Source organism: Peromyscus californicus, unplaced genomic scaffold, assembly GCF_007827085.1.
Source record: "Peromyscus californicus insignis strain IS unplaced genomic scaffold, ASM782708v3 Scaffold_4__1_contigs__length_199733344, whole genome shotgun sequence".
In the NCBI taxonomy this organism is placed as follows: Eukaryota; Metazoa; Chordata; class Mammalia; order Rodentia; family Cricetidae; genus Peromyscus; species Peromyscus californicus.
In genome coordinates, this window is record NW_026294562.1 from 68,431,236 (window position 1) to 68,456,160 (window position 24,925).

Genomic DNA, 24,925 nt, shown 5'->3' on the forward strand with positions numbered 1-24,925 from the left:
GGACATGGTCTTGTGTGTATGCCTTTGGGATGGGTGGCAGTAGGATTCTGATGTGGAAATACACAAGACTTGGGGAAAAATACCAAAAGGACAAAAGGTTTTAAAGCATTTTCAGGAAATAAAAGCCAAAGGTTGGAAGCATTAGCCTGTCAGAGTGAGTCTCTCAGATCTGGGAGCCCTGGGTTCAGGGCTCAGCTGTTCCCTTTCTTGTGGGCTGGTATCCATTCACCTCTAAGTCCTGCAGATTTACAAAGAATCCTTTCCAACTATGAAATCCAAGAAGCTGCCTATTTACAAATACAAAATAAAAGAAGGGCCTGGGGACTCAGACTGGGCATGTGCATGGGATGAATATATTGACACTTATAAAGCAGCCCCCCCCCCCCATCCTATCCCTCTAATGCCAATTGGATGTGCGGATCTAGCCGATAACTGATGGTTGTGCTCACTAGCTCATTGAAATGCTAAGCACCCAGAAGGTTCTATCTCCTACAACTGGAAATTTTGAGATGGTTGACATAATCACATTTCCCCCTAAGATGACACCCCTTTGATTGTGATCTGGACCAATTGAGATATTCAGATAAAGGGGAGGTTCTTCATGAAAGAAGATTAAAAGAAATTCCAGTTGGACTTTCCTTTAAGTAAAACTTTTTTTGCCTTATCATTCCTACTTCCTGTCAAAATATGCTTTAATTAGTTTAGAAATGTTTTAAGGATAAATGGTGAAGTCTTTTGTCTCCAGCCTATCTGGGTAACTCCCTTGCCAAACTAATCTGATGTCACCAATGATTCACCTTGTGTTCAGACTTGGTTTCAAAGGGAACAATGAAAGAGGCCATTAGCAAATCCGCCCCTTCCCTCTTTTGCTGAACTAGTTAATTCATAAAATAACAGCGCAAGGAAAGGGGGTGAATTCTAATGTGTGTGTTTTAATGAAAATAACAGTGAGCCAGACTTGATTCAAAGGCTTTGGGGGATAGTACCAAGATGTGAAAGATAATAATAATGTTGACTCAGATTAATTAAAGAGAATTGTTTCCAGAGAGAAAGTTCTTCTTGAGCAGGGTTAGAACAGACTCAGGAAGATGCTGCCCACTTCCTGTTTCCATTTCTTTAGTATCAAGGCTACCATAAAAGTGGCCTCAGGTGACACCAGGCATCACTCACTAGGGCAGTGAGTAAGCAGAGTACCAGGAAGAAAGGAAAGCCCTGGCCTACCCAGACCTTGTTTTAACACCAGAAGGAGACTTGTGAGCTGTCCTGTGGGGTGTCACATGTCCATCATCTGACACAGAGCAGATATGGAGGAGACAGAATACCATGGAGGGATGCCCACACTGGAGAGTGGGGGTGCAATGGTGGCTTCGATGTGTTCTTTAGGAACTCCCTCTGCTGGAGAGTTAGGGACTGGCAGGTCCCAGAGCATTACTAAGGTTGGCTCCCTGTGAGCAATTGAGGACTTTGCAGTACATGAGTCTCAGGGAGGAAGCACCTTGAGTATATATGTCCTTACCCAAAATGATAGTCAGATTTTTAGTAAAGATGAGGGAAACACGCTCTCGCATGATTAGATATGGTAAAGAATATACAGAGATTGTGACTGCATTCTCTTACATCATCCCAACTAAGTTACAACACATTGAGCACACAAAATACATGGTAGCAAAGACATCCAGATACACATGAGAAGAGGAGTCTTTGCTGATTCCCAGTGTTGTGCAGAAGGAGCTGGTCAGGATGAGGGAGCAGGACAGCAACATGGCTAATGAAGTCTCATTGTAGAGAGAGGTAATTGCATTTGTATGCAGAGCCAGTGCCAATCTGAGGCTGTCCAGCGCCACGTGGAGCAGCAGCTCTCTGCAGCCCGTGTCATCCAACGATTATCTCCTCATGGAAACACCCCTGTCCAGTGTCCCTTCAATTATTCCCACTTGTGCATATTGAGTTCTTTAGCAGTATGAGCCGAGGCGGCGGGGGGAAAAAAAATCCACCTTCCATCTAACATACATCGGCCGTAGTTCTTATTCACACGCTTTAAGTGGGGATGGGGGACAGGGACAGAATGGAATCCTTGAACAATACCTTACACAATGTTATTCTAGTATAATAGAAATATTTTTTAATAAAATAAGTTAAGTCAGGGGGAAAAGAATAGCTTTGACAGGCCTCAAAATTCTCCTTGAAAATTCCCAAAGCTAATAATCCAATGTCTTTCAGTATTCTTTTAGAATCTAAAAATACGCTTATCTCTTTCCCCCCAGTATGTAAGGATTTTTAAAACCTTCAGCAACACCTTGCTTCCCTTCTGCAGACACTGTGAAACTAACAATGGCACTCAGAATGAAAACTGCTCCTAGCCCCCCCATCTCGTTTGCAAAGCAATGAGATTTTACTCAGGGCAGGAGAAGCCACAGCAGCCGCAGCCCTCACCCTTGGTTAAACCAAAAGGTGGAAAGTTAGGGAACCTTGTGCTGAAGTCCAAATTAGCACCAAGGAAGGAGGGAATTTGTTGAATTCAGAAAGGAAATAAGTGCCCTACAGTTTTTAGGTGAGTATGGGGATTTTCTAGGGCCCAAATACAGATTCAGACTTGGCCCTAATTCCTGAGTTGGGTTGCAAAAAATTCTGAGTAGATTTCAGTGTAGAGTGCAGTGGTTCCCAGGCCTACTCGGCAGCCTCTTCCTTTGACTAATCATCTGAAAACAGCATCCTGGAGACAAATAGGGCCATCCCCAAGACTCCAGAGACCATGAACAGTCTAATACTGCTAACACCATTATGTGTAAGAACTAAGATTGCTCCATGCTGGGGCTCTTGTGGCTGCTGACACTGGGCTGCAGCCTTCATTCTAGAGGAGCAGAGTTCTGGCCAGGGGCTCAGTTGCACGCTGCTTTACCAACTCCCAGCAGTGTGTCCAGAAAGCAGTCTATGTGTTTGAACAGAGGCGTGTCCATCTTCAAAATGATAAAAGCAAGTGAGGGGTGGACTATGATTATAACCAAATCCTGGTACTTGGGGGCACACTGGAGTGGATTTTAAGAAGGATGAAAGTCCTGCATTCTCAGAATTTCTCTGCAGTTACACCCCAAAGATAGAAAACTGTATGCTCGTCACTGAGGCTAGAATGGTAGTGTGTGACTGGCTACCTTTGGGGTCTGTGGCCTGGCCATCTGGAGGGATGCTGGTCACTAATCATGTGAGGGAAGATAGATGAGTGGACTTTAGAAAGATGGAGAGTGCCCCTTAGATGTTCTATGGGGAAATGTTCACATGAGAACAATGGTTACTTTGGGTTCTGGTTTTTCTACAGCCTAGAGAGGTGGTTGAGGATGTAGATAAACAGGACCAGAAAGGACTGGCCTAGATTCCTTTAGCACACAAGGAACGTGGCCTGGAAAGGTCCCTAACTGTCACTTCCTCTGGACAATGCTGGTGTTTTCCCATGGGGCTGATGTCTAGATGTCCATACAGCAGACACCTTCGCTGCCACTTGGTACTGTACTCAGAAACATTATTACTTAAGCTATCTGAAGCCACAGGATAAGAGCTCCCCCAGGCCCCCTGTGCATTGGCTCCTGGGGTTGCCTCTCAGTGGAAGACTCTTCATCACCACTTCACAGCCAAGGAAGTTCAGGTCCCCAAGGTGAGATGATTTATCTGCAGTGGCAGAGCAAGACCTGAAGAGTCACCGTTAGCACCAGGGACTCTGTGATCTTACTCAAAGAGAATTAAAAACAGAGGCTAGGGATCTGAAGCTCACTGAGCCACAGGGCATTAGCAGGCAGGAGAAATGAAAAAGGTGGGCGTTTCTACGTCAGAAAACAAGCAGGTACTTGGGGGGCCATACTCACCTGCCTTTAACCCTTGCCTGCTAGAGTGAGAAGCTGAGAAAGATTTCACCTGGGACATTCATTTAAGCTGAGGAGTAGACATCAGTTGGCAGAGCCTAAGTTCTGCAGGAGCTTCAAATGGGGAGAAGAGTACAGAAGCACCAGGACCCTGAACTACAACATCCCATGAAATGCTAGGAGAAGCATTAGGAAGGAAGTTAGTATCGTACTCAGGAAGAAAACAGACCTTGGTAGGGGCTGAGAGAGCAGCCTGAGACTTAGGGTAGGGCCAACTTTTACTCCTTTAGAAATATACAGACTATGCAGGAGAGATGGATCAGTTGATAAAGTCCTTACCTTGCAAGCATGAGAACCTGAGCCCAGCCTCAGAGCACACATAAAAAACACAGGCATCCTGCAAATACTTAAAATCCCAGCAATGGGGAGGTGGAGACTGGCAGATTCTTGGAGCTCGCTAGCAACAAGCCTAACCTTAGTTGGCAAGTTCCAGGCCAGTGAGATGATAGATAGATAGATAGATAGATAGACAGACAGACAGACAGTAAAACAAGGCAGATGTATCTCAGGCCTGTATGTATCTGTGTACATTTATGTATGTGTACATATACATACACGCATGTACAGGAGCATGTGTACATACATTAATACTTGTACACATACATAAGAAATATATAGAAAAATGATTTTATAAACTCATAATTAAAACTAATATTTAAGAGAAAAGAATTAACCAAAGAAATGAAATGTCTTTGCATCCTTTAATCATGAGCCACCAGGGAATGTGGCCAAGGCGTTGCAACATTTACGCAGACACATGACTTCTGCCCACTGAGAATTCCTAATGGGAGGCATTGTTTTGGATGTCTGCAAAGAGAATAGAGGTGTAGACACAAAAAGGAAAGCTTCAGAGGGGTTCAATAACAAGCTCTGGCAATAGCTGTAAACATGGGACCCAGGGATCTTTCTCTTCCATTCAGTACAAGGTGTAGTCTGTTATCTGATGCCAAAGCCCACTTACCCAGAAAACCCTGGCCAGGTCCCAATACCTAAGCAAACACAGAATTCTCCACACTCAATGCCATGCGAAGAAAACTCAAAGACGGAGGATGAGGATTTGTGGTCAGGTTGTAGAAATTGTGTGTAGCTGGGGTGGGGGTGGGGCGAGGAAATGGAGTGTGGCATCCCATGCTACCAGCCAGAGAAAGCACCAGAGCTGGGTATAGGAATGGCCACAAGGAAGCAGGCAAGGAGAAGTTGATGACACCACCATCAGCCTAGACTCAGGCCTCCCTACACGGTATGTGGCCCACTGGCAGTCCTCGGAGAGGGAGGACTGGAGACAGAACAGCTGTACAGCTCTGCAGTATCCAGAACCTCTGCTCCTAGCAGACACCAGCAGCCATTAAGATCAAAGAAACCTTTGTTCTAAGTCAGCCAGAGATAACCAGACTCTTGACCTTGCAATACTGCCCTGTGCAGCCAGCCCTCTATGGCAGACCCCAAGTAACCCAGTGTGCACTTTGACAACAAGAAACTGCTAGCTGACAGCAATGGGCAAAAAATACACAATTTTGTTACTTAACAGCCAGGGTTCACCTATCCAGAGTGTGGGTGGCTGATGCACACGTCACCCCCAGGCAGGTACACGGCAACCTGGACAATACAGAGCAAGCAGTCAGGAGAGGCAGGGATCATGGTCACTGTGCTATTGAACCCCACTGCCAGGCTTGGTGGCTCTCTCCTATCAAGGCTGCTCTGGACTGTAGCATATTGGATGAACACAAACAGGAGTCTGCTCAACAGATAAAGTCGAGTCATTTCGTTAACAAGAACTCAGATTAGATTACTCTGTGATTACATGGTTCCGCGGTGTGATAAATTGGTTAATGACAGGATTCCCAGTGTAGTTGCTTAATGGGAATTCAATAATTACAGGTGCCCAGGATTGTACAGTAGCCTAGGAGATGCTAGCTACATGCTCTGTTCTAATATCTCAAAAGCTACCCGGGACAGTTGCAATGGCCTTGACGTGGAGGATGTGTTACGGCATTAGCTTAGCTAAATGTCACATCTCACAGACCCCTGAAAGGCTCTTGTTGCCTGAATGTCCAGGCTGAGAATTCTCTAATCCTCTTCTTTATCAGCACCAGGCCCAATTGTAAAATCTGCAGTCAATACATAATAGTAAGAACAAAGTAATATTTGAACTATTCACTAATAGTTAAGGGACCTTTCATAGACCTGTATGTTTGAGAATGTGTTCTTCCTAGAATTTGGTAAGACAGCAATTATCTCTTATTGAACTGAAGTAAATGGAAGCTCACTGACGATGAGAGAATTTACTCAGCCCTGCTCCCCAGGCTCCTGCAACAAGACAGGATCTCCTACTTTCTCGGGTACCACAGACCAGACAAGCTGGAATGTCACAAGTTCAGAACATTCTAAGATTTGCACTTTGCACAGCTGTCCCTAGAAGGGGTCTTGTCTCCACTGCCACACATTCTGGACAAGCAACACTTGACCTCACGGGCTTCACTTCTACTTCCTGGTACTGGGAGGATTTGAATAGACTCCTGACAGTTGTTCTTTGACTTCTACACATGTCATGTGTGTACAGACACACACACACACACACACACACACGTTCTTAAAAATGAATGGAGAAGAGAATAAGGCTTCTTGTGGAAGAAACAGGAAAATAGCCATAAACTTCTCTTGACATTAAAAAAGAAAAACCCTCAGTGATATTACAGTCTCTGACAATAAGAAAAATGGTGTATGAGAATTAAAAATCATAACTGGTACATTCAATAGGTCTTGAACTTATTTTTAAAACTCCAGATAATACGGCTTTGCTGGTTTGTGTTCCTGAAATGTCAGAATTTGGCTGGGATTAATGGTTCTCTAAATGGATAGGATTCCGTGTTTATAGATGGTTCATAGGCCCCCTGGCTAGAGAAAGAATGGTATAAACATTCACTGAAATCTACTGACATTTAGTCTGGCATCTGGACATGAGGACAGGGTAGAAGACTCCATAGCCCTAGTCCAAACCACATGATCCAAAAAGCAGGGGGTGAGAAGAAAAGCTCCGCCATGCCACATCACCACAGAAAGCCACGTGGCCCAGGAGATCCATTAGGAGTGGGTTCCAGCGGCCCATCACTGCTTACCAAAGACGTAAGTAACAACTCTAGTACACTGACAGCATTCCACACAGAACCATCCTAAGGAGCGGTGTATATTCTGAAGCACATCTTCAACCCTAGCTTTCTAACACAAACATCCTTGCACACCCCTGCTCCCACAGTGTAATTATAACCTTGCATTCTTTTGACCAAACATGCTATGTGCTGCTTCCTGGGAAGCTGTCCTCGATAATAAGGAGAACCTTTCAGTAGAGCTAATGTGATAAATATGAGAGTCCTCCCCAGGGTCTCCTCCTAGCTGTGGTCCTTAAGAATGTTTGAAACTAGTACGATTTTGCAAGACCAAAGTCATTTGATTCATGGTGCTTTCAGTCCATAGGCTTCTCTGACAGTGGTGGCTGCATCGAAAGAGACAGCTGGATGCACTATGTGTCATGACTTCTGATAGACTTTGACTGAAATTCTTTGTGTAAGGTGTATGTATATTGTTCTTGTGACCAGGTGCGCATGTGCAGGTGTGCACGCATGTGGAAGCCAAAAGTGGAGTCACACATCTTCCTCTCCTGCCCTCCATTCTACTTAAATTTCATTTTTATTCATAACTTGAGAATTCTGAATAATGTATTTTTATCATATACACCCCCTACTCCCTACTTCCTCCCAAGTCTACTTTCCCAACACAACTTTATGTCCTTCCCCCCCCACTACTCATCAAGACCAATTTGTGCTACCCATTTACTCTTGGATGTTTGGCCTTCCTCCCGAGACTCAGGGGTCACTGAAGAGGGCACTGAAAGAGTCTAAGAGCCAGAGGCTGTAGATGATTACAAGGAAACAGTGTCCTCGGTGCACAACAGGGCAGCGCCAAGTGTGAACTCACAGCCACTGAGACAACAGACACAAGCCCTGTGTAAACTTAAGCCACACAAAATGCCAGCATAGACAAGAGAGAGGGGTACAAAGTCCTTCCCCTAGCTGAGGCGCTACAGGCAAATGATAGCTGCTGGGAAAGGGAGAATTAGCTGTCTTCAAGAGTAGCCTCTGGTGAATCGCCATCTTACTTTTGGAGGCAGGGTTTCTCTCCAAACCTGGAGCTCATTGATTGCTAGGCTGGCTGGCCAATGAGCTCAAGGATCTGCCTGAACTCCGCCCCCAGCACTGGAATTATAGACATATATACTTCCACACCTGGCTCTTAAGTGAGAGTTCAGGGTTGAACTCACATTGTCATGCTGGCACGGCAAGCCTTTATTCACAAGCCATCTCCCTAGCCCCATGCTATATACTGTGAAACAACTGTGTACTTTGGAACTTTAAAGACTGGCCTGTAAACGTAAGTTCCTTTCCAAAGAAAACGAGTGAATTTGGACTAGATCACAGTGCTCTCAATAGTTTAAAAAAAAAAATGATATAGTCAACAGTTTATTATTAAACAGTGCAGATATATTATAAATAGACTCTGAATGAACATAACCCTGATGGGGGGGGGCGTCGGTCACCAGATCTCTACGGTCACACACTAACCCCTGTGTTCTGTCTTTCTAGTGTGGAGCTGGATTTTAAGCAACAGGAGGACAAACTCCAGCCTGTGCTGAGAAAACTGCACCCTGTCGAGGAAACTCAGGTCATCCCTTCGCCTTACACTCAGGAGACTTACTCCTCCACGCCCAAGCAAAAATCCAAAACTGAGTCCAAAAAGCACGGAAGGTGGAAACTCTGGTTCCTCTAAGACTCGTGGGCTTGGGAGTCCCCAGGCCGTCTTTCCAACCCACTGCGATTTAAGTCAGTCCTTTTCCAAAACGGATAGGATCAAGGGGACGGCGGTGCCGACGCGTGCTCCCTGCTTCTCGCCCTGCGTACCAAAAAGGCCTTCGCACCAACTCATAATTAGCAGCAAGGGAGTGACTGTCACCCCTTGCCAGCTGTCCTTTGCAGTTCACTGGTGTGGGGTGTAAAGTCTGAAATAAAACTTACGTAATCAAAGATAAGGAAAAACTCTAACCCCTGGCAGCCCCCGCCCCCCATCTATGAACAAGTATTGAGTTATCAGCGTTCCATGCGCCAGGCTGTCCCTCTGCAGACAGTGGAACTTTCCATTATTTTTGGCCTTTTATTATTATTATTACTTTTTTTTTTTAATGAAAAGAGAAAGCAAGCCTCCTATGGGCAAAGGACTTCATTTTTACCTTTAGTTTTGCAAATAAGCAGGGGGCGAGTGCAGTTTTCAGCACATTTAATTCCGGAGAAAGCACAATTTTTTTCAAGTGGTCGGAGACCATGAATAATCTCGAAAATGTGACTCTATGTATATCTGCCTTCGTGTGCTGTAGCGCTAAGCCAAGTGACCACATCTCAGTGTCACATTGACACCACAGATTTAGCACCCTCTTCATCTCCAGATGGACGACATGTTTACTGCTCATTTTCCAAATGGCCAGCAGCCAGGAACCACCCCTCCCCCCAACCCCGAGTCAGGATATGCCTTCAATCATTGCAAGCTGACAGGGTCAGAGCTAATGGACACTAAGCTTTCTTAGGTCTTGTTTTTTTTTAATCTTTGGGTACCCAAAGGCCAAATGATGAATCTGGCAAGAATTTGAAAAGAGACAAAGATACACAATGGGTAATATAGTTACCTATAAATCACGGGTGCCTGGGCTGCGGCAGAAAGTGTCTTTGCAGCTCAGTCCCCAGAGATGCTCTTCGTCCCTGAGCGCAGCCAGGTGTTTTATACAGTTCTTTCTGCTTTGTCACGACTGTGCAAGATCTGACCATCTCAGAGAGAAACAGTGTGTTTCCCTTAGCTGCTACCAATGGCCAAACTTACCATCGCCTACATCTAACCTATCAGTAAATTGTATTAAATGGCATACTTAGGGGAAAGCTGTGAATCAAATGTTTTTAGGCATTTTTTTAAAATCCGCCGTCACACACAAGAGTTCTCTCTTGATTACACATGACAACATAAACCTCCACTCCTTTATTTTTCACTCATTTCTCTGCACCTTTACAAGTATCTCTTTTATAGAAAACAAAATCCTCCTGTGAGTTAACGACATCTCTCAGTGTTCTGCTTCTCATATAGGAAGTGGGGGGGGGGGTCTTCTTTTGCCTTTTATTTATCATTCTTTTTTGTATAACTTAAGATTTGAATAGTTGTGAGCATACCAGAAAAACCTAGTCTTCAGTGTCTGTCCAGCACTCTCAGCCGGAACTCCAGGCTGATGGCAGCCTCCTAGACCTGATGGCAAACCCACAGTGGCTCCGTTTGGGGAGAGGGTCATGGCCTGTTTTTGATGGGTAGGGGCTAAGGCTCACCATGCTTTTCCTCTGGACTCAACAGTTACATTAAGTTCTAAACATTTGAGTTATACAAGGATCTAGAGATCGGCAATCAGATCTGGTCTTTAAAAGAAAAAAAAAGCTAAAAGAATATTTTGTGTGAATACTCTTTGGGGGTTACTCAAACCACACTACAGAGGTATGCTTAATTCAAAATGCACACATAGACACACACACACACACACATACACACACACACACACACACACACACCCCACATGCAGGCACACATGCACACATAGGCACGTAGGCACGCACACAAACACATGCCTTTAAGGAAGTATGCTATAAGAATTCACATCCATAGAAGAGCAGTAAACAGACATGTTGGAGAAGAACCCTGACCAAGCTGATCCTGTACCTTGAAGGAAGTGCAATTGTTTTTTGCATACTAACCCTTTAAACATGTCTTTCACGTTTTTATACTGTTTTTAACTAACGTTATAAAAATGTTGGCAACCAGTTTCCTCCTCATATGTTTGAAGAATTCCATGTTCTCAACAAATGGAAGGAAGGGTTCAGCAGCTCTCTGTCCAGTGCTGCACATCTGTCTAAATGCAAATATATGTGATGTCACTGTTTTGAGTCTAGGTCCCCATATAAAAAATTAAACATTTTAGAGTCAGAAATGAAACTCTGAAGATAAACTAATTCCTCTTCAAAAGAAAAAGCATCTCCCCAAACAGGAAACAAAATGTATTTTCAAGCTCATTTCATAGCCAATCACAATTGCCAATGACAGAGGATGACCCTTCTCCTGGAAAGATTGAAGTCAAAACTTTCATTAAAAAAAAAAAAAAAAAGTAAAAGTTCAGTGTCCCCTCCTATGTAGATGTACACATGGCATTACGTATAGAGAGTAAATTATTATACTTGTCATTAAATATTTATTAATTTTTAAATAAAAAATCAAAGTTAATATTTTGTGTTGCTAGCAAACTTATTTCACAGCCTCTATACTTCGGGAACATTCAAGAAAATAATAATGGGCAGATATTTGGCCTAGAAGGCATTCTGATGGGGTTTGGAAAGATGAGACTGTCATGTGCTGTGGGTACTTCCTATATCTCCAAACCCTGACCCAGAGAGGCCACTCTGAAATATTTACCCAGCACCCTGGCATGGGTTTAGCTACCAGGAACACAAGGTAACATTTTAAGGTATGCAGGGTACATGCGTACAGTAATATGTGCCTAACCTGGGTCTACTTTTTAAAGAACATCCAAGACTACTAAACTCACACAGTGCTGCTGCCTTCCATGGCCTAGAGTAGGTGGTTTCTCTCTAGAGTAGCAGTTCTCAACCTGTAGGTTGAGGCCCCTTGGCAATTGTCTGTCTCCAAAAATATTTATATTATGATTCATAACAGTAGCAAAATTACAGTTATAAAGTAGCAACACAATGATTTTATGGTTGGGGGTCACCACAGCATGAGGAACTGTATTAAAGGGTCACAGCAGTAGGAACATTGAGAGCCATTGCTCTAGGGTATCCATCAAGTAGGTCCCTGGCCCAAGGGGAGTGACTAGCTCTTTCTCCTCTTTCCTCTGTGTGGGAAACAATCACTCCAGCCTGGATGTACAGCCTTACCAGCTAAGTCCATCCCAATATCACCCGGTATCTAGAGGTGGCCTGCACCCCCTGTAGGACAAGATGGCCCATCTACAAACACAGGTCACTGTGGATGTGGATATGAGACCTCACTGTCCCCACATTTGCCTTGGAATGCCTGGAAATGAAGGAGATGAAGACAAGTGCTTTGGGCAGAAGGAAGAGAGAGGTCCAGTGCATCAGCTCAGACAGATGAGAAGAATATTCAGGCAAATTCTAGAATCAGTTCTTAGCCACCTGCTAGGGTCACCTCAGAGTACCTCTCCTATAAACACCCAAGTACCCATTCTAGAAGGCCATCAGAGTTTGAATGGGAGGGATCCAATGTCCAGAAAAGCTGTGCCATCTGAGCTCCTGTGTGTCCCACAAGGTTGTAGTCTCTGCTGCATAGCTGACAGACAAGGTGCATGGGTTTCATAGCAGCTGTCCCAGATCAGCTGAAAGAAGTCCCAACCACAGGCAGACAGAGTGAGGCAGGTGCCTGACAACATCAGTTTCCTTGTGGACCATGACAGGCATGTCACATCCCACACAGACCACCATTCACTGGAAGAGAAGAGATACCATCAGATAAAAGAGTTTGGTGTGTTGCCTTTCATAGAAGTGGGCAAGAGTTGGAATCAGCCAAGGGCCATGAACTTCTATCACATCATCTGATAGCAGCAGGCCAGTGTATAACTGGCCCACACACTGGCGGACTGATTTCATAGGACTGTTTTTATCTGACTCAGTTACCGCCAGTGGAGGCAGTTTCATGGGTGTGTCAACAACAGCTTCCCTCATCCACATCTTTCATCTCTTAAAAAGGACCTTTCACACCTTTGGCCTCAGATAAGTGTAGAGCCAATTCATTTATTGGAAGAAAACACCTATACAACACAACGATCAGAAATATCATCCAGTCTTGTGAATTAAAAAAAAACTAATCAAGCCATAATGGGTGGCATGCATTATGGCAGGTCACAGGTCATGTGCTTTAACTCATTAGCTTTAAACACCTTATAATTAATATAAGGTACCTCTACAATCTGGTATGAACATGCAACAGTTTTACCTAGGCAATGACATGATTTTTATTTCCTCTGCTGTTAAGCCTACTGTTAGTGAGCAACCTTGATGGGAAAAACAAGAAACCCCAGGACACATCAATATTAAAAAAGCAAGAAAGATCACCCTGCCAACACCAAATATAAGTGAACTTACAAAGTCATTGCTCACACATATACATACTAGTATAGTTGGACAGCTGGTGTGATGCTTGTATTCAAAAGTCAAACTCCCTCTATTTGAAACATCTATAATGCACTGTATTAAGTGAGGACTTTTAAAAGCATTTTCATACTTTAACTCCAAGAAATTATACATCTCAACACCAAAACTCATGCCGAGAGATGTAATATATCGGTTACAAAATTGTTTTGAGTCTCAGCGAAAAGGCACTCTTCCCTGGGGTAACAATTATAATTAACACCTTCCTTTCCAAATGCAGAAGCATTCCAGGTCCTTATAAATGACCTGGGATGCTAGTGAACTCCCCACCAAGGCTGCTACTGCCCCTATCAAACACCTCTGCACCTATCCATGTCCACATAACAAGTATCCAAATACTGTCCATGGCTGAGTCCAGTGAGGCAGAGGCTCCCAAGGCCACAGTCAGAGACCAATCCAGAAGGACTTTCCCCACCCCTAAGCCCGCCTCTGTGAACTCCCCAGGGGACCCTTTCCTTAGAAGAGCTCACATCTCTGCCTAAGAGATGTGGTAATTTTCAGTCTTCTGGTGTGTACCCAGGCCAAAGAAACCTCTTTAACCATCGTCCTCACTCAATTACCTTTTCAAAGGACTCATTATCAGAATGTAAACCCCATCATGTGAAAGAAACAACCAGCTAATGCAGCAGGAGAAGGAACGTCCCTACGTGTTCATCATTGTTCCCTGGCTGTAGCTCATCTCATGAAAGATGCATGTGTGGAGCTCCGGGTCACACCAAATGGCTGATCTGGCCACCTGTGCACAGCGACACAGTCCCTGCATAGGATCATATATCCTGAGTGGGAGCACTGTAATGCTGGAGCCTCAGCAGGCTTCCACGAGGAAGAGAAAAAGAAAATGTAAAGTCAGATCTAACGCACCATGGAGTATTTTACTCGAGAGTCTCTGGTGGCGACCTGTTCCCCTGGCACCTGTTTCATGTGGAGATGGCTGCGGATGTGGAAGGTCACGGGCAGGCCCATGCTTCAAGGGTCCATCTTGAACTTCTAAGCGGAGCAGAGATTACAAAGACCCTTTAATTCCACAGTAAGGTTATACCCTAGCCCGTTTGGAGCAGTGACATGCTCTCCACTCGACAGCTGCCAAGGGGAGGGACTTTGTTTATATTTTGTTAGTTAATTTACTGATTTATCTTAATTATGACATTTAGGACCCAGAAACATTTTCCTGTGCATGAAAAGCATTCCTGTGGACACTTCAAATGCAATGAGGTTAAACAAGTGCCAGATGACAGAGTGCAAGGTGGAGCTTACATAAAAGCACAGCAGATGTGGGTCAAAGTGGCTGTATGCTGTCTGTACAGCTTGTCCACTCCGGCTTGAGGTCGCCCACTCCTAACTCAGGCTATAACCAGGCAGAGATGGAATACCTAGTAAATACTCACCCCGTGGAAAAAGCAGGTCCGTTCTCAGTACCAACTTTAACAATGTCACAGAATAAGTCTTTTAATGAAATACGTCCACTCAGAAGTTTTTTTTTAATAACTTCTATTTTTAAAAAAAAATCCATTTTGAGCAATCACTTATAACTTTCCAGCTGATTCACAGTTATATAATTTCCACTACAGTTATGCAAAGTGAGTAACCCAAGAAGATGGGAATCTCTGGGGCACAATGGGATGGTACAGCTCACCTACAACAGATCTGTAAACCGTTTTCTGCTCTGTTTCCACCCTGGCGGACCCACTGATGAAGCTTTTGTCCCCCTTGTCAGGGATGCTTTTGTGAAGATCCTCCACTAATCTAAATTCACAGAGCAACAGGGTAGCATTAGGTTAATGCATGCATCCCCAGCTGGTGCAGGCAGGGACACCAAGGTGACACACGCTCACAGGGGAAGTTCTGCAGGCCCACTCCTCTGCAGACACTCGGGGATGGCAGATAACTGACAGACACTTCTCCACAATTCAAATATTAAATGGCCAACATCCTCCTTGATATATCTTGACACTGTCATCGCTCATTAAATAATTACAGCTCATCATTCACGTTTCTCTTTGTGATTTTCACCATGTCAGCTTGGTTTCACAGGAACGAATTCAAAAGGAATTCTTGATTCGTTTTTATCTGAGATGTTCAGAACTGGGAGACATTGGCTTAAGGCCTCAATCCCCCCTTTGACTTCTGGAGACTTCTGCGAAGGTCAGGGATTTGGTAGGCGGTCCTGGATGTGGCACTCCCCGACAATGTCTTGCACCCCTGATACCTGTTCCCTGTGGATGTGGCTACAGATGGGTGAGGCCTAAGGGAGGTCCTTACTTCATAGCCACCTTAAGAAAAATCAAGAGTTCATCTCAAGGAATTGTTGAGACGTCCTCAGAATGCAAGAGCTACTCCCAGCTTGGACACTAACCCGCCGTGAAACTCAGCATCAACTCAGCATCTGGATTCTACCTGCAGAAGATTGGGTAGGGATAGAACAGGGCTTATTTCCCTGGGCAGCTGCCTACATGACTAGTGGAAACCAGAGGGGAGCTTTCATCATTCTTTGATACCTGCTGAAGTGAGCCACGGCTATCAGCACTCCACCTTGGTCTCACAGCAGAGACAAGCTGGCACTAGAACCAAGAACCACGGATGTTCTGGTCCAATATTCTGTAGTGGTTTAGGCAGTGGGGGTGGGGTAGGGTAAGCCATAAACAAGAATCTTCCCGAAGGTTAGTTAATGCCCAGCTCAAGTGGTCAATATAACTTGCTGTGGTTATTAGGACTCAGCTAGGAAAACATTCTAAACACTTTCGAACCCCATATTCTGGGAGCTCCACTCAATGTACTCTTCCTTTATCAAGCTTTGTATGCTCTTTACAATCGCTGACATCCTACAGGACCTATGTGACCTTTTATAAGCCTCCTCTCTGCCCTCCTCCCCCAGGTTTAACTACTGGTCAGGTACTGTAAGTCAAAAGACTACAGCTCTAAGATAGGAGTCCCTCGCCATAGGGATGTAGCTCAGTTAGTGTCCAACTAGCCAGAGGAAGAAAGGGATATGTATCCACAACAAAAGGTAGGATCACGTTCCCTAAACAGAAAGAGAACCTTTGTTCCCTTAACAAGACACAGTCCTGTCTCCCTAACCAGAGACAAAACTGCCCCCCTCCCAAATAGAACACTATCCTTCCATCTCAGACAGAGGCAAGGTAGTTTATCAGAACCTTGCACTCATACTACCTGCCAAGGGGACCACATCCGGATGCTGAAGCCTCTGCAGCATCTGAAAGCCTTCCATCTGACCTAGTCTAAGAAGGGCCACTGAGGACAGAACATGATGATGCCTGCTTCAGCTTCAAGCCACACTCCATCCATTCTACCTGGAGCCCCTTTCCTAGTTTCCATGTGAGCATATGCAAAGTACACCAGAACCTGACTGCAGGGGAGCCCCCGGCATACTGGAGCCTACCCCAATCTTGTTCATGGGGTTCAGCTCCCACTGACTGGTAATATACAGAGATGTTTCCAGGACCTGAGAAAGTCAAAATAGGAACACATGAAGAGTACCAAGCTGGAAAAGCCAACTTCAATGATAGCCAATTCACATGGAAGCCTGTTATTTCTTTATTCCTACCTTTGACAGCCCAAACTTAGACTATACATGCTTATTCAAGGAAAATCTGAACATGATCTGGAATTCAGAGACAAGAGATTCACAGCTGCACCTTCTGGGCTACCTGCCTACTTCACCCACATAATACCCTCTGTTGTGAAGCCAGTACATAGGGACACAGGCTGTCTGTAGGGTTTCTATTGCTGTGAAGAGACACCATGACCACAGCAACTCTTATAAAAGAGAACATTTCATTGAGGTGGTGGCTGACAGTTCAGAGGTTCGGTCCAGTATCATATTGTCAGGGAGCATGGCAGTCGGACAAGGTGCTGGCTACATCTTGATCAGAAGGCAACAGGAAGTGGACTCAGTGTCACACTAAGGGAAGCTTGAGCAATTGAGACCTCAAAGCCCGCCCCCACAGTGACACACTTCCTATAACAAGGCTACACCGTACTTCAACAAGACCACACCTCCTAATAGTGCCAGTACTTTTGGGGGCCATTTTCTTTCAAACCACCATGCAGGGCTTGGGCTGGTATGGCTGTGCAACCCCACCTTCCCCTCATTTGTTCGTTCCCTGAATATATGGAAGGGATCAGGGTCACACACCAGCAAAGACCAAGGTGCCTTTCCTGACTGCAGGTGAAAAGGCTATAAAAGCTTTTGTTTCTTCAATTAAAGAGGCTACTTTGTTTTCCTCCCTCCGGAGAGGCCATCCGGTAAGGTTAGCTAAATAAGGATGTGCACTTGATGCAATAAAACTGAAACAGTAAATGTGTCACACATAGGGATCTCATGCCTAAGTAACCGAATTTAACCATTTGGGGGAATGGGCATGACAAATTCTGCACACCAGTCACCATGACACCGACTTACAATGACCATTGAAATTTGATAAAAAGTTCTCGAAATAAATCATCTTCCACAAGTAACGATTCATTGTGAGAGAAACAACGAGTATACATCTAGTAGACAACAAAATTGCTAAGGTGGGTTACCTCAATTACTTTTTAAGGTGTTTCATAAAGTGTTATCAAAAGCACCTTCAACATGATAAATACAAAGAAAGAATCTACCAGAAGAGTAAAGACTTAGAAGAAAAGATGCATCTTTGACAAAAAGTAATAACAAGAAACCCAGTTCCAAGAGGTCCGTTCTCTGACATTTGGTTAGTTTCCTCTTACCCTTGACTGGGGCTTCTAGAATTATGGAAAATGGAAACAGACCGTTTCTCAACCACATGCTACCTTTTAAGAAAGTAAGTTCATGTCCCAGTGGCAGAGAGGAGAGATGGGACGGATGTTTGGGGAAATAGCCTTCTTGGGAAGACACTCATGACCTCACAGGCATGTGTCTCTGTGCACTTACAATGAGTTCGGAATCCCGCCCCATGGAAATGACTGTCCGGTTCACTGTCCTGAGAAGTTTCTCCATGATGATCTGGACATGCCTCTGAGTCGGCCCCTGAAGGGAAGAGACAACAATAAAAGCCAAGAGCACAGACCATCAGGGTCTCACAAGCCCAAGTATTTGTCTCCGAACCCAGCTGCTCTGTACAGAGTCAATCAATTATAACCCTTAACAAGATGAAAAACGGTTTTTGTTGAAGGCAAATGCATTCCTGAAGAAAACTCGAGGCCCTTTATTAATTATAGCCCATTAATGATAATTTGTTATATAATCATAGTAAATTAATTTAAGCAAACCTTAAAACTAAAAGCAAATCCATTTAAACAATATAATGTTTATGATCCCTGGTGAGACCACCAATTAGTCTTCCAGAGATGCTTGGCCATCTGTAAACGGAAGACAGGCAGATAACGGCGCAGCCTGCTCTGCATGTCACATCCCGATAACTTAACTGCTCACAGAACAGAATGTTTGAGTACCAGTGCAGCAAATTATCTAAAACTCACAGTGCCATGAGCTTTTCCATTAGGGAGAATTTATTCCCTAGTTTAACGTGCAATGGGACTATGGATTCTCTTCCATGCACATGGCTCGAGTAGGCAGGCACCTAGTCTCTGCACAGCCACAAGATCTTCCTGGAGGTTGCCCTACAAGCTCTTTTCCTGGCTTTACTCTGAGAAGTGCAAAGGGCCTAGCTGACGCTGGTCCTGAGGAAGCCATCCAAGCCCTTGGGCAAGGCTCATGCCCGTGATGAGTTGAATCCATCCTATCATCCAGCAGGGATTGTATCTGACCCTGGGAGCACAAACCACTGGGAATGGGATAGTCAATCATCAATGTCACCTCCACTGGATTAAGAAATACTCAGGGCATTAGTAAGGTAAAGCTTTGACTGTGGGTGTTTCCACGGAGGATTGGCTGAGAGAGTGAGACCCACTCTGAGTACAGGTGGCACCGGCTCATGGGGTGGAGCCCTGGGCTGAATAAAAAGTGAGAAAAGGAGAAAGCCAAATGAACGCCAGCATTCCCCTTGTTCTGTTTCCCGATTGGCCCAGATGGAAGCAAGCAGCCTCCTGTAGCTACAGACAGAAACTGGCCCAGCTTTCCTGAACCCCCACCCCAAAAGTGTATTTAGTGAAAGCAAGAAGAAGTAACCAATTTCAGAGTAGAAGATTTATTGCCAAAAGGAAGGAATGAACAGAAGTGTGTGTGTGTGTGTGTGTGTGTGTGTTGACCAGGAAGGTATTCAGGTAATGCAGGAAAGAGTTCTGGACAAACTCTATCTGTTTAAAATCCTGACAGGCAGGGAAGCCCTCAGACTCCAGAGCCCACTCCTAACCTTGCTCATGGGGTTCAGTCTCCACTTACTGCTAACATACAGAGGTGTTTCTATCCTGATTCCAGACACACCTGGAGAATCAGTGACACCTCCTAAGTGTATACATGTGCACAAACATACATGAGATGCTGGTGATTGGGGGACAGGGCGGGGAGTGAGATATGCACAGACTTGCCTGACCCAGATTCAGATTAGAAAAATAAAAAGCCACTGGAAAAAAATAATAAAAACAAAACAAACCAACCAGGATTTAGAAATACAAGAGGGGGCTGCAAAGCTCAGAAGGCACTGGAAGCTTCTACCTGTGGGGAGCAGATCAGAAAGCAGCCTCAAGCACAGGTGGCCATGTTCACCCATCACTTAATAAATGCAAGAACTATAAAGAGGGATGGGCGATCAGCCTCCACAGCCTTTATCTGACCTGCAGGATGAGAACTTTGGCCTTGGGAAACATCTCACCAGGAAAACAAAAACTCCATTTCAATTCAGAAGTCTGAATGCGGTGGATGTAAAAATCCTGACACACACATAAATAAAAACCATTCAAGAGTAAAACTCTACAGAGAGAAAGGCTGACAGTGAAGGCCACTGCTTTTTCAACAAGGCAGTTCTGTCTGTAGCAGGTTTCCAAGGCTTGGGCATGGCAGCCAAGTGAGGCTGCCCGGGGTCTGATCTCCATGACTCACCACATCCTTCCGGTAGAGCACCTCCAGGATGTTGCTGAGCAGCTGGCAGCATGCCTCCAGGTCCTCCTGCCTCTCCAGGTGGTACTTGAGCTGGTCTGTCATCATGGGGAGCAGGATCTCTCTGCAGTCTGCATAGAGCACAGGATTGTCAGTCAGTAGGAACCACCACTCGATCCCTCAGGTCTGCAAGAAACCCGTGTGTCCTCTCAAGTATCTGACTCACAAGGTGCAGAATGGAAACTGACATCTGCAGAGGCTGATGGCTTGACCACCAGGAAGCCATTTCCAATGCTGTCAGTCATTCATAGATGAGTACCTGCATGTATTTGCAGGTCTCCATGTAAACACACAAGTCACAAACATGCATATCATACATAAACACACATCCTCCACAGTCGAGCATACCCTGCATTTGCACATATGATGGGTTATGTACTAGTGTCTCTTACTTTCAATCCATTGATTTGCAACAGTAAAAGGAGTACTTCCTCCGACAAAAACTATTCTAACAGTGGATTTCCAGTCATTTCCTAGAACAAGCAGACAGGATCCCCTTTGTTAAGTGAAAAAGCTGAGCTTGGGAGTGGGACAATGGTGTACAGCCCTTCCTTCCCAGACAAGCTCCCTGGAGTAGACTGAAGAGGCAGGAATGAGAAGACAGAAACCAGGGCAGAGAAACAGGACTGTAAAGGGACGCTTGGGAGTTGAGGACCAGGTCAAAGAAGGTCTGTCTATGTTTTCATGTGTGGTTTAGTTAAGAAAATAGCCAGAATATTCAAAACAGAAACAGAAGAGCAACGTGGGCACAGATTGACGGTGAAATCAAATTCCTAATTGTCTCTTCCAGTTTGGAAAAGGAGCTGAATCCTGGCAGTATCCACCTTCCAAAACGAGCTGCCTGTTGACAGCCCCTTATTCTGACACCAGCCCAGCCATTATTGCCTCCTTGAAGATGCAAAGCAGGTGAGCAGCAGAGCTCTGCAACAGGAAATAGATGTAGCTGGTCTTCAGGATTGTACATTTTAGGATTTACGACATTAATGATACATAAAAGCATGTTTTGCATTAATGTTCCCTGAGTTTTTATGGAAGGAAAAAGAAATCACACATAGCAATGGAAGGACTCCTCTGCACATTCAGAAATACACGCTGAACTCAAACACACTCAGTTGAACTTTCCTAAGGTCAACAATTTAATGAGAGACTGGTGGGGGGCATAGGGCAAGAAGAATCAGAAATAACACAAGCCCCTCTGCTCCATGGTCTCCCAGTGGGACATCTGTAGTTAGTTCAACTAGGGGATTCTCAAATTCCACTTAGATCTTCTCCCTTAGGGAGAGACTAGGAGGAAGTCCATGTACCACAAGGAGTATGGCCCGGTGCATGTATGCATGATGATCAGTCTTCACTGTCAATTTGACAGGGTTTAGAATCGCCTCAACAACACACCTCTAGAGTGTCTGTGAAGGTTGTTCCAGAGAGCTATAACTCAGGAGGGAAGAGTCACTCTGATTATGGGTGGTGCTAGTCCATGAGTTCGGGTCGCGGAGTGAGTAAGAATGCTAACAGTTGAAAAGCCAGCTGAGCCAGGATTCCCTGCCTTTTGCTTCCTGTTCTGTGGAAATGTGAGGTGGTGAAGAGAGACAGCTAGAGCTGTTCCTGCCATCATGCCCGCCTCCTCAAGTGGGACAAAATCAACCTTTCCTCCCCTAAGGTGATTGTTGTCAGGTATTTGGTCACAGAGATAAAAAACAAAACAAAAACCTTAAGTAAGCCAATGACAATATGTGGCTTCACTTGTTGACACCATATTTCAATAATCAATCCCTGTGCAGATGTAATGCATAAAATAATAAGAACTGCACCCCAGCACTGCTGGACATGACTGTGCAGAACCCTGCAGAAAGCCAGGGGCAGAGGGCACAGCACACAGCGAGAGTGCTGTCTGAGCCAGTAAGTTGGCCCCTTTGTGTCTGGGTTTCCGGTGTCAGGGAGACTTCATCCCTACCGTCTTACCTATCCCTTCCAATAACCCCGACGGGAAGACTAAAGTGTTTGACAGATAGGACTGTGCCCTTTGAGCTTCAGAGGCATGCTCCAACATGCAAGGTATGCTGCCACTCAGGAGACTGCACAGATGTGAGAACTGCCCAAAGATAGACTATCCAAGAGAAACAGTGTAACAAAATGACCCCTGGATCATGCTATCAACAACGAAATGGCCCCAGATGCCTTTGCCATAGAACCTCAATGTTTGCAAGCTATATCCACTCTTATTTCTACTATATCTGCTGCCTCTAGCCATATGTAACAACTAATGCAGAGCAACCCTCCAAACCAATGTGTCAGAAGGATCCCTTGGAGAACAGTGCCCAAGCCCATCCCTTCATGCTGGGCCCTCCCAGAGAGCTCCAATTCAGTGCCTCTAGTTGAGCCCTCTTTCACTTCCACTGGGAACACATGACTTGCCCCCCCCCCCCCATGTGCTCAACTCAACGTGGAGCAAGCCCTGAGCTATGCCTGTCCATCTGGTTACTATCTATGTGACTGCTACCATTCTGGAGGTCATGTGAATGTCCAAGGTGTAGGCACTAATTCTCAACCTGCGGGTCATGTTCACAGGGGTCACCTAAGAGTATGGGAAAACACAGATTATGTTATAGTTATGAAGTAGCAACATAAAATAATTTTATAGTTGGAGATCATCACAACCTGAGAGACTGTACTTAAGGGTCACAGCATTAGGAAGGGTGAAAACCACTCTGCTAAGACCCAATGGGTAGAAAGCCTTGTGAGCTGGCTAGCGCAGGCTGGAGGAAGGATGTATCTCTGAACCGTCGTCAGAGCTGGCCCTTTAGGGTCTGGGACCCCATGTCTCTGGCCTAAGTCCTGGCCTTTGGCCCCACTTATCTGTTGTGCTGGAAAAGCGGTTGAGTGTGCTGTCAATTTGTCATTATTACCTCAGGGTGAAGGAGGCAAGTCTGCATGCCCAGCTCAGACTACCCACCATGTTTGGTTCCCTCACAGGAGCACCTACCACTCACCCAGCCCCCAGGTCTTGTCAGCTTCACTTATGTGTGATGCTGTCTGTCTTGGTGAGCAGCAACTCCACAGACAGTTTGCCATGTTTAAAGATATTTCAAGCTGGATTTGAAGACTCACATTTGTAATTCCAACCTCAGAAGGCCAAGACAAGAGGGCAGCTGTGAGTTCAAGTCAGTCTGGGTTACTTAATGAGATCCAGGGTAGCCTGGGTTACATTGTATTGAGAAAACGAAACACACACACACACACACACACACAAAATCCAAAAATAGAACAATTTCCTTTGCTCAGCTCCCTGGGGAGATGAGAAGTCATTGGCTATCCTTTCTGACAGATGAAAGTCGAGCTGTGCAGGGAAAACGGCGATGAGAATACAGTAACTGTGAAGACAGGAGATAGTGTCTGAGCAAGGACTTGGCACAAAGCACTTTGCTGAGCCACTAGGAAAGCTGGCCCCAGGGCCAGCACCATCACCATCACAAAATTCCCTCTGCATTCAGTTCCACATCTGAACACAGACAGACAGATTCACCAGATAGTAGGTCTGTCAGATTTCCCAGATGGCCAGAAGCCACCCTGCCCAAACCAGGGATCTGGGGTAGGCCTCCAAGAATAGAGAATGCCTTGCAGTATTGCCCATCATTGTGCCATCAGAAAACCCACTATATACCCTCAAAGGGAGAAACACATGTCCCCAGCATCTTTGGGGGGACCAGAGCCGGACGGAAAGGAGTTACACTCTACACCTCCAGGTCTAAGTTAATGAGACACCATAAATACTGACTGCTTTAACTATGCTTCTCTTAGGTGGAAAGTAAACTCTGTGAGAGGAGTTTCCTGTTCTCTTTAGGCAATAATCTCAGTGTTAAAACCAAGGTATGAGTGTGTGTGTGTGTGTGTGTGTGTGTGTGTGTGTGTGTGTGTGTGCAGGAGGTTTCTCCCCCTTCGAGGGGAGTTGGTTGGTATGTACCTCCATGCACATCCATTTCATCTGTGACCCACAGCAATTCACACCTGCTAAGTGGTGAGGAAGGCCCTGCTGTCCACAGTAGCCCAGCCCCATCCTTGGCAGACGGCTGAAGGACAAACACGCCTCAACAAGAGTGCTTCTACCTTCCTGGGAATCTGTTTTTATTGGATGGTTTCCAAGCCAGTCTGGACAACAGTGCACAGCTGAATGGGAGGGCATGTTTGTGTGTGCTGACTTCCTTTACTATGCAAGTACATGCAGAGGACATGGAAACTAAAGTGCATGTGATTAAAAGCAGATCTACTGTCCAGCACTATTCCCGGGCCTTAATGAATGGTTAACTGTTAAAATTATAATTTGTATTATTGTGTGTGTGATTTGTATTATACCAGGCCAGGCTCTTTGAATGAATGTACACCAGGAAAATTAATGCCTTAGAATCACCTTAGAATGGATCTACCCACACAGAGCTACTCTGCTTCCTGCTCACAAAGCACAGAATATTGCAAAAAAAAAAAAAATTTTTTTTTTTGAGTTAAGGTCTCTTAATGTAGCCCAGGTTAGACTCCAACTCATAATCCTATCTCGGTTAACCAAATATTGGAATTATAAGCACATACCATATTATATTCATAAAAAACCTTCACGTTTAATGGGTCTTTTCCCAGCCTATATTTCAATCTACAGAAGTTAAATGTTCTTAAGA

General features: G+C 45.0%; 2 protein-coding genes across 3 annotated transcripts in view; one reads left to right on the top strand and one right to left on the bottom strand.

Annotated features, from left to right (window-relative positions):
- The window catches only part of Insyn2a (inhibitory synaptic factor 2A), a 57,944-nt gene extending 46,680 nt beyond the window's left edge, over positions 1–11,264 (top strand). For both annotated transcript variants that reach the window (XM_052714778.1, XM_052714777.1), the window contains one exon: positions 8,549–11,264. In XM_052714778.1, the coding sequence (XP_052570738.1) occupies positions 8,549–8,732 (184 nt within the window). In that variant the 3' untranslated portion in view covers positions 8,733–11,264. The remainder of the gene's footprint in view (positions 1–8,548) is intronic.
- Dock1 (dedicator of cytokinesis 1) overlaps positions 1–24,925 on the bottom strand; it is a 516,647-nt gene that overhangs the window by 285,498 nt on the left and 206,224 nt on the right. The window contains 2 exon segments of the mRNA XM_052714776.1: positions 18,138–18,233; positions 20,205–20,332. Of these exon segments, the coding sequence (XP_052570736.1) occupies positions 18,138–18,233; positions 20,205–20,332 (224 nt within the window).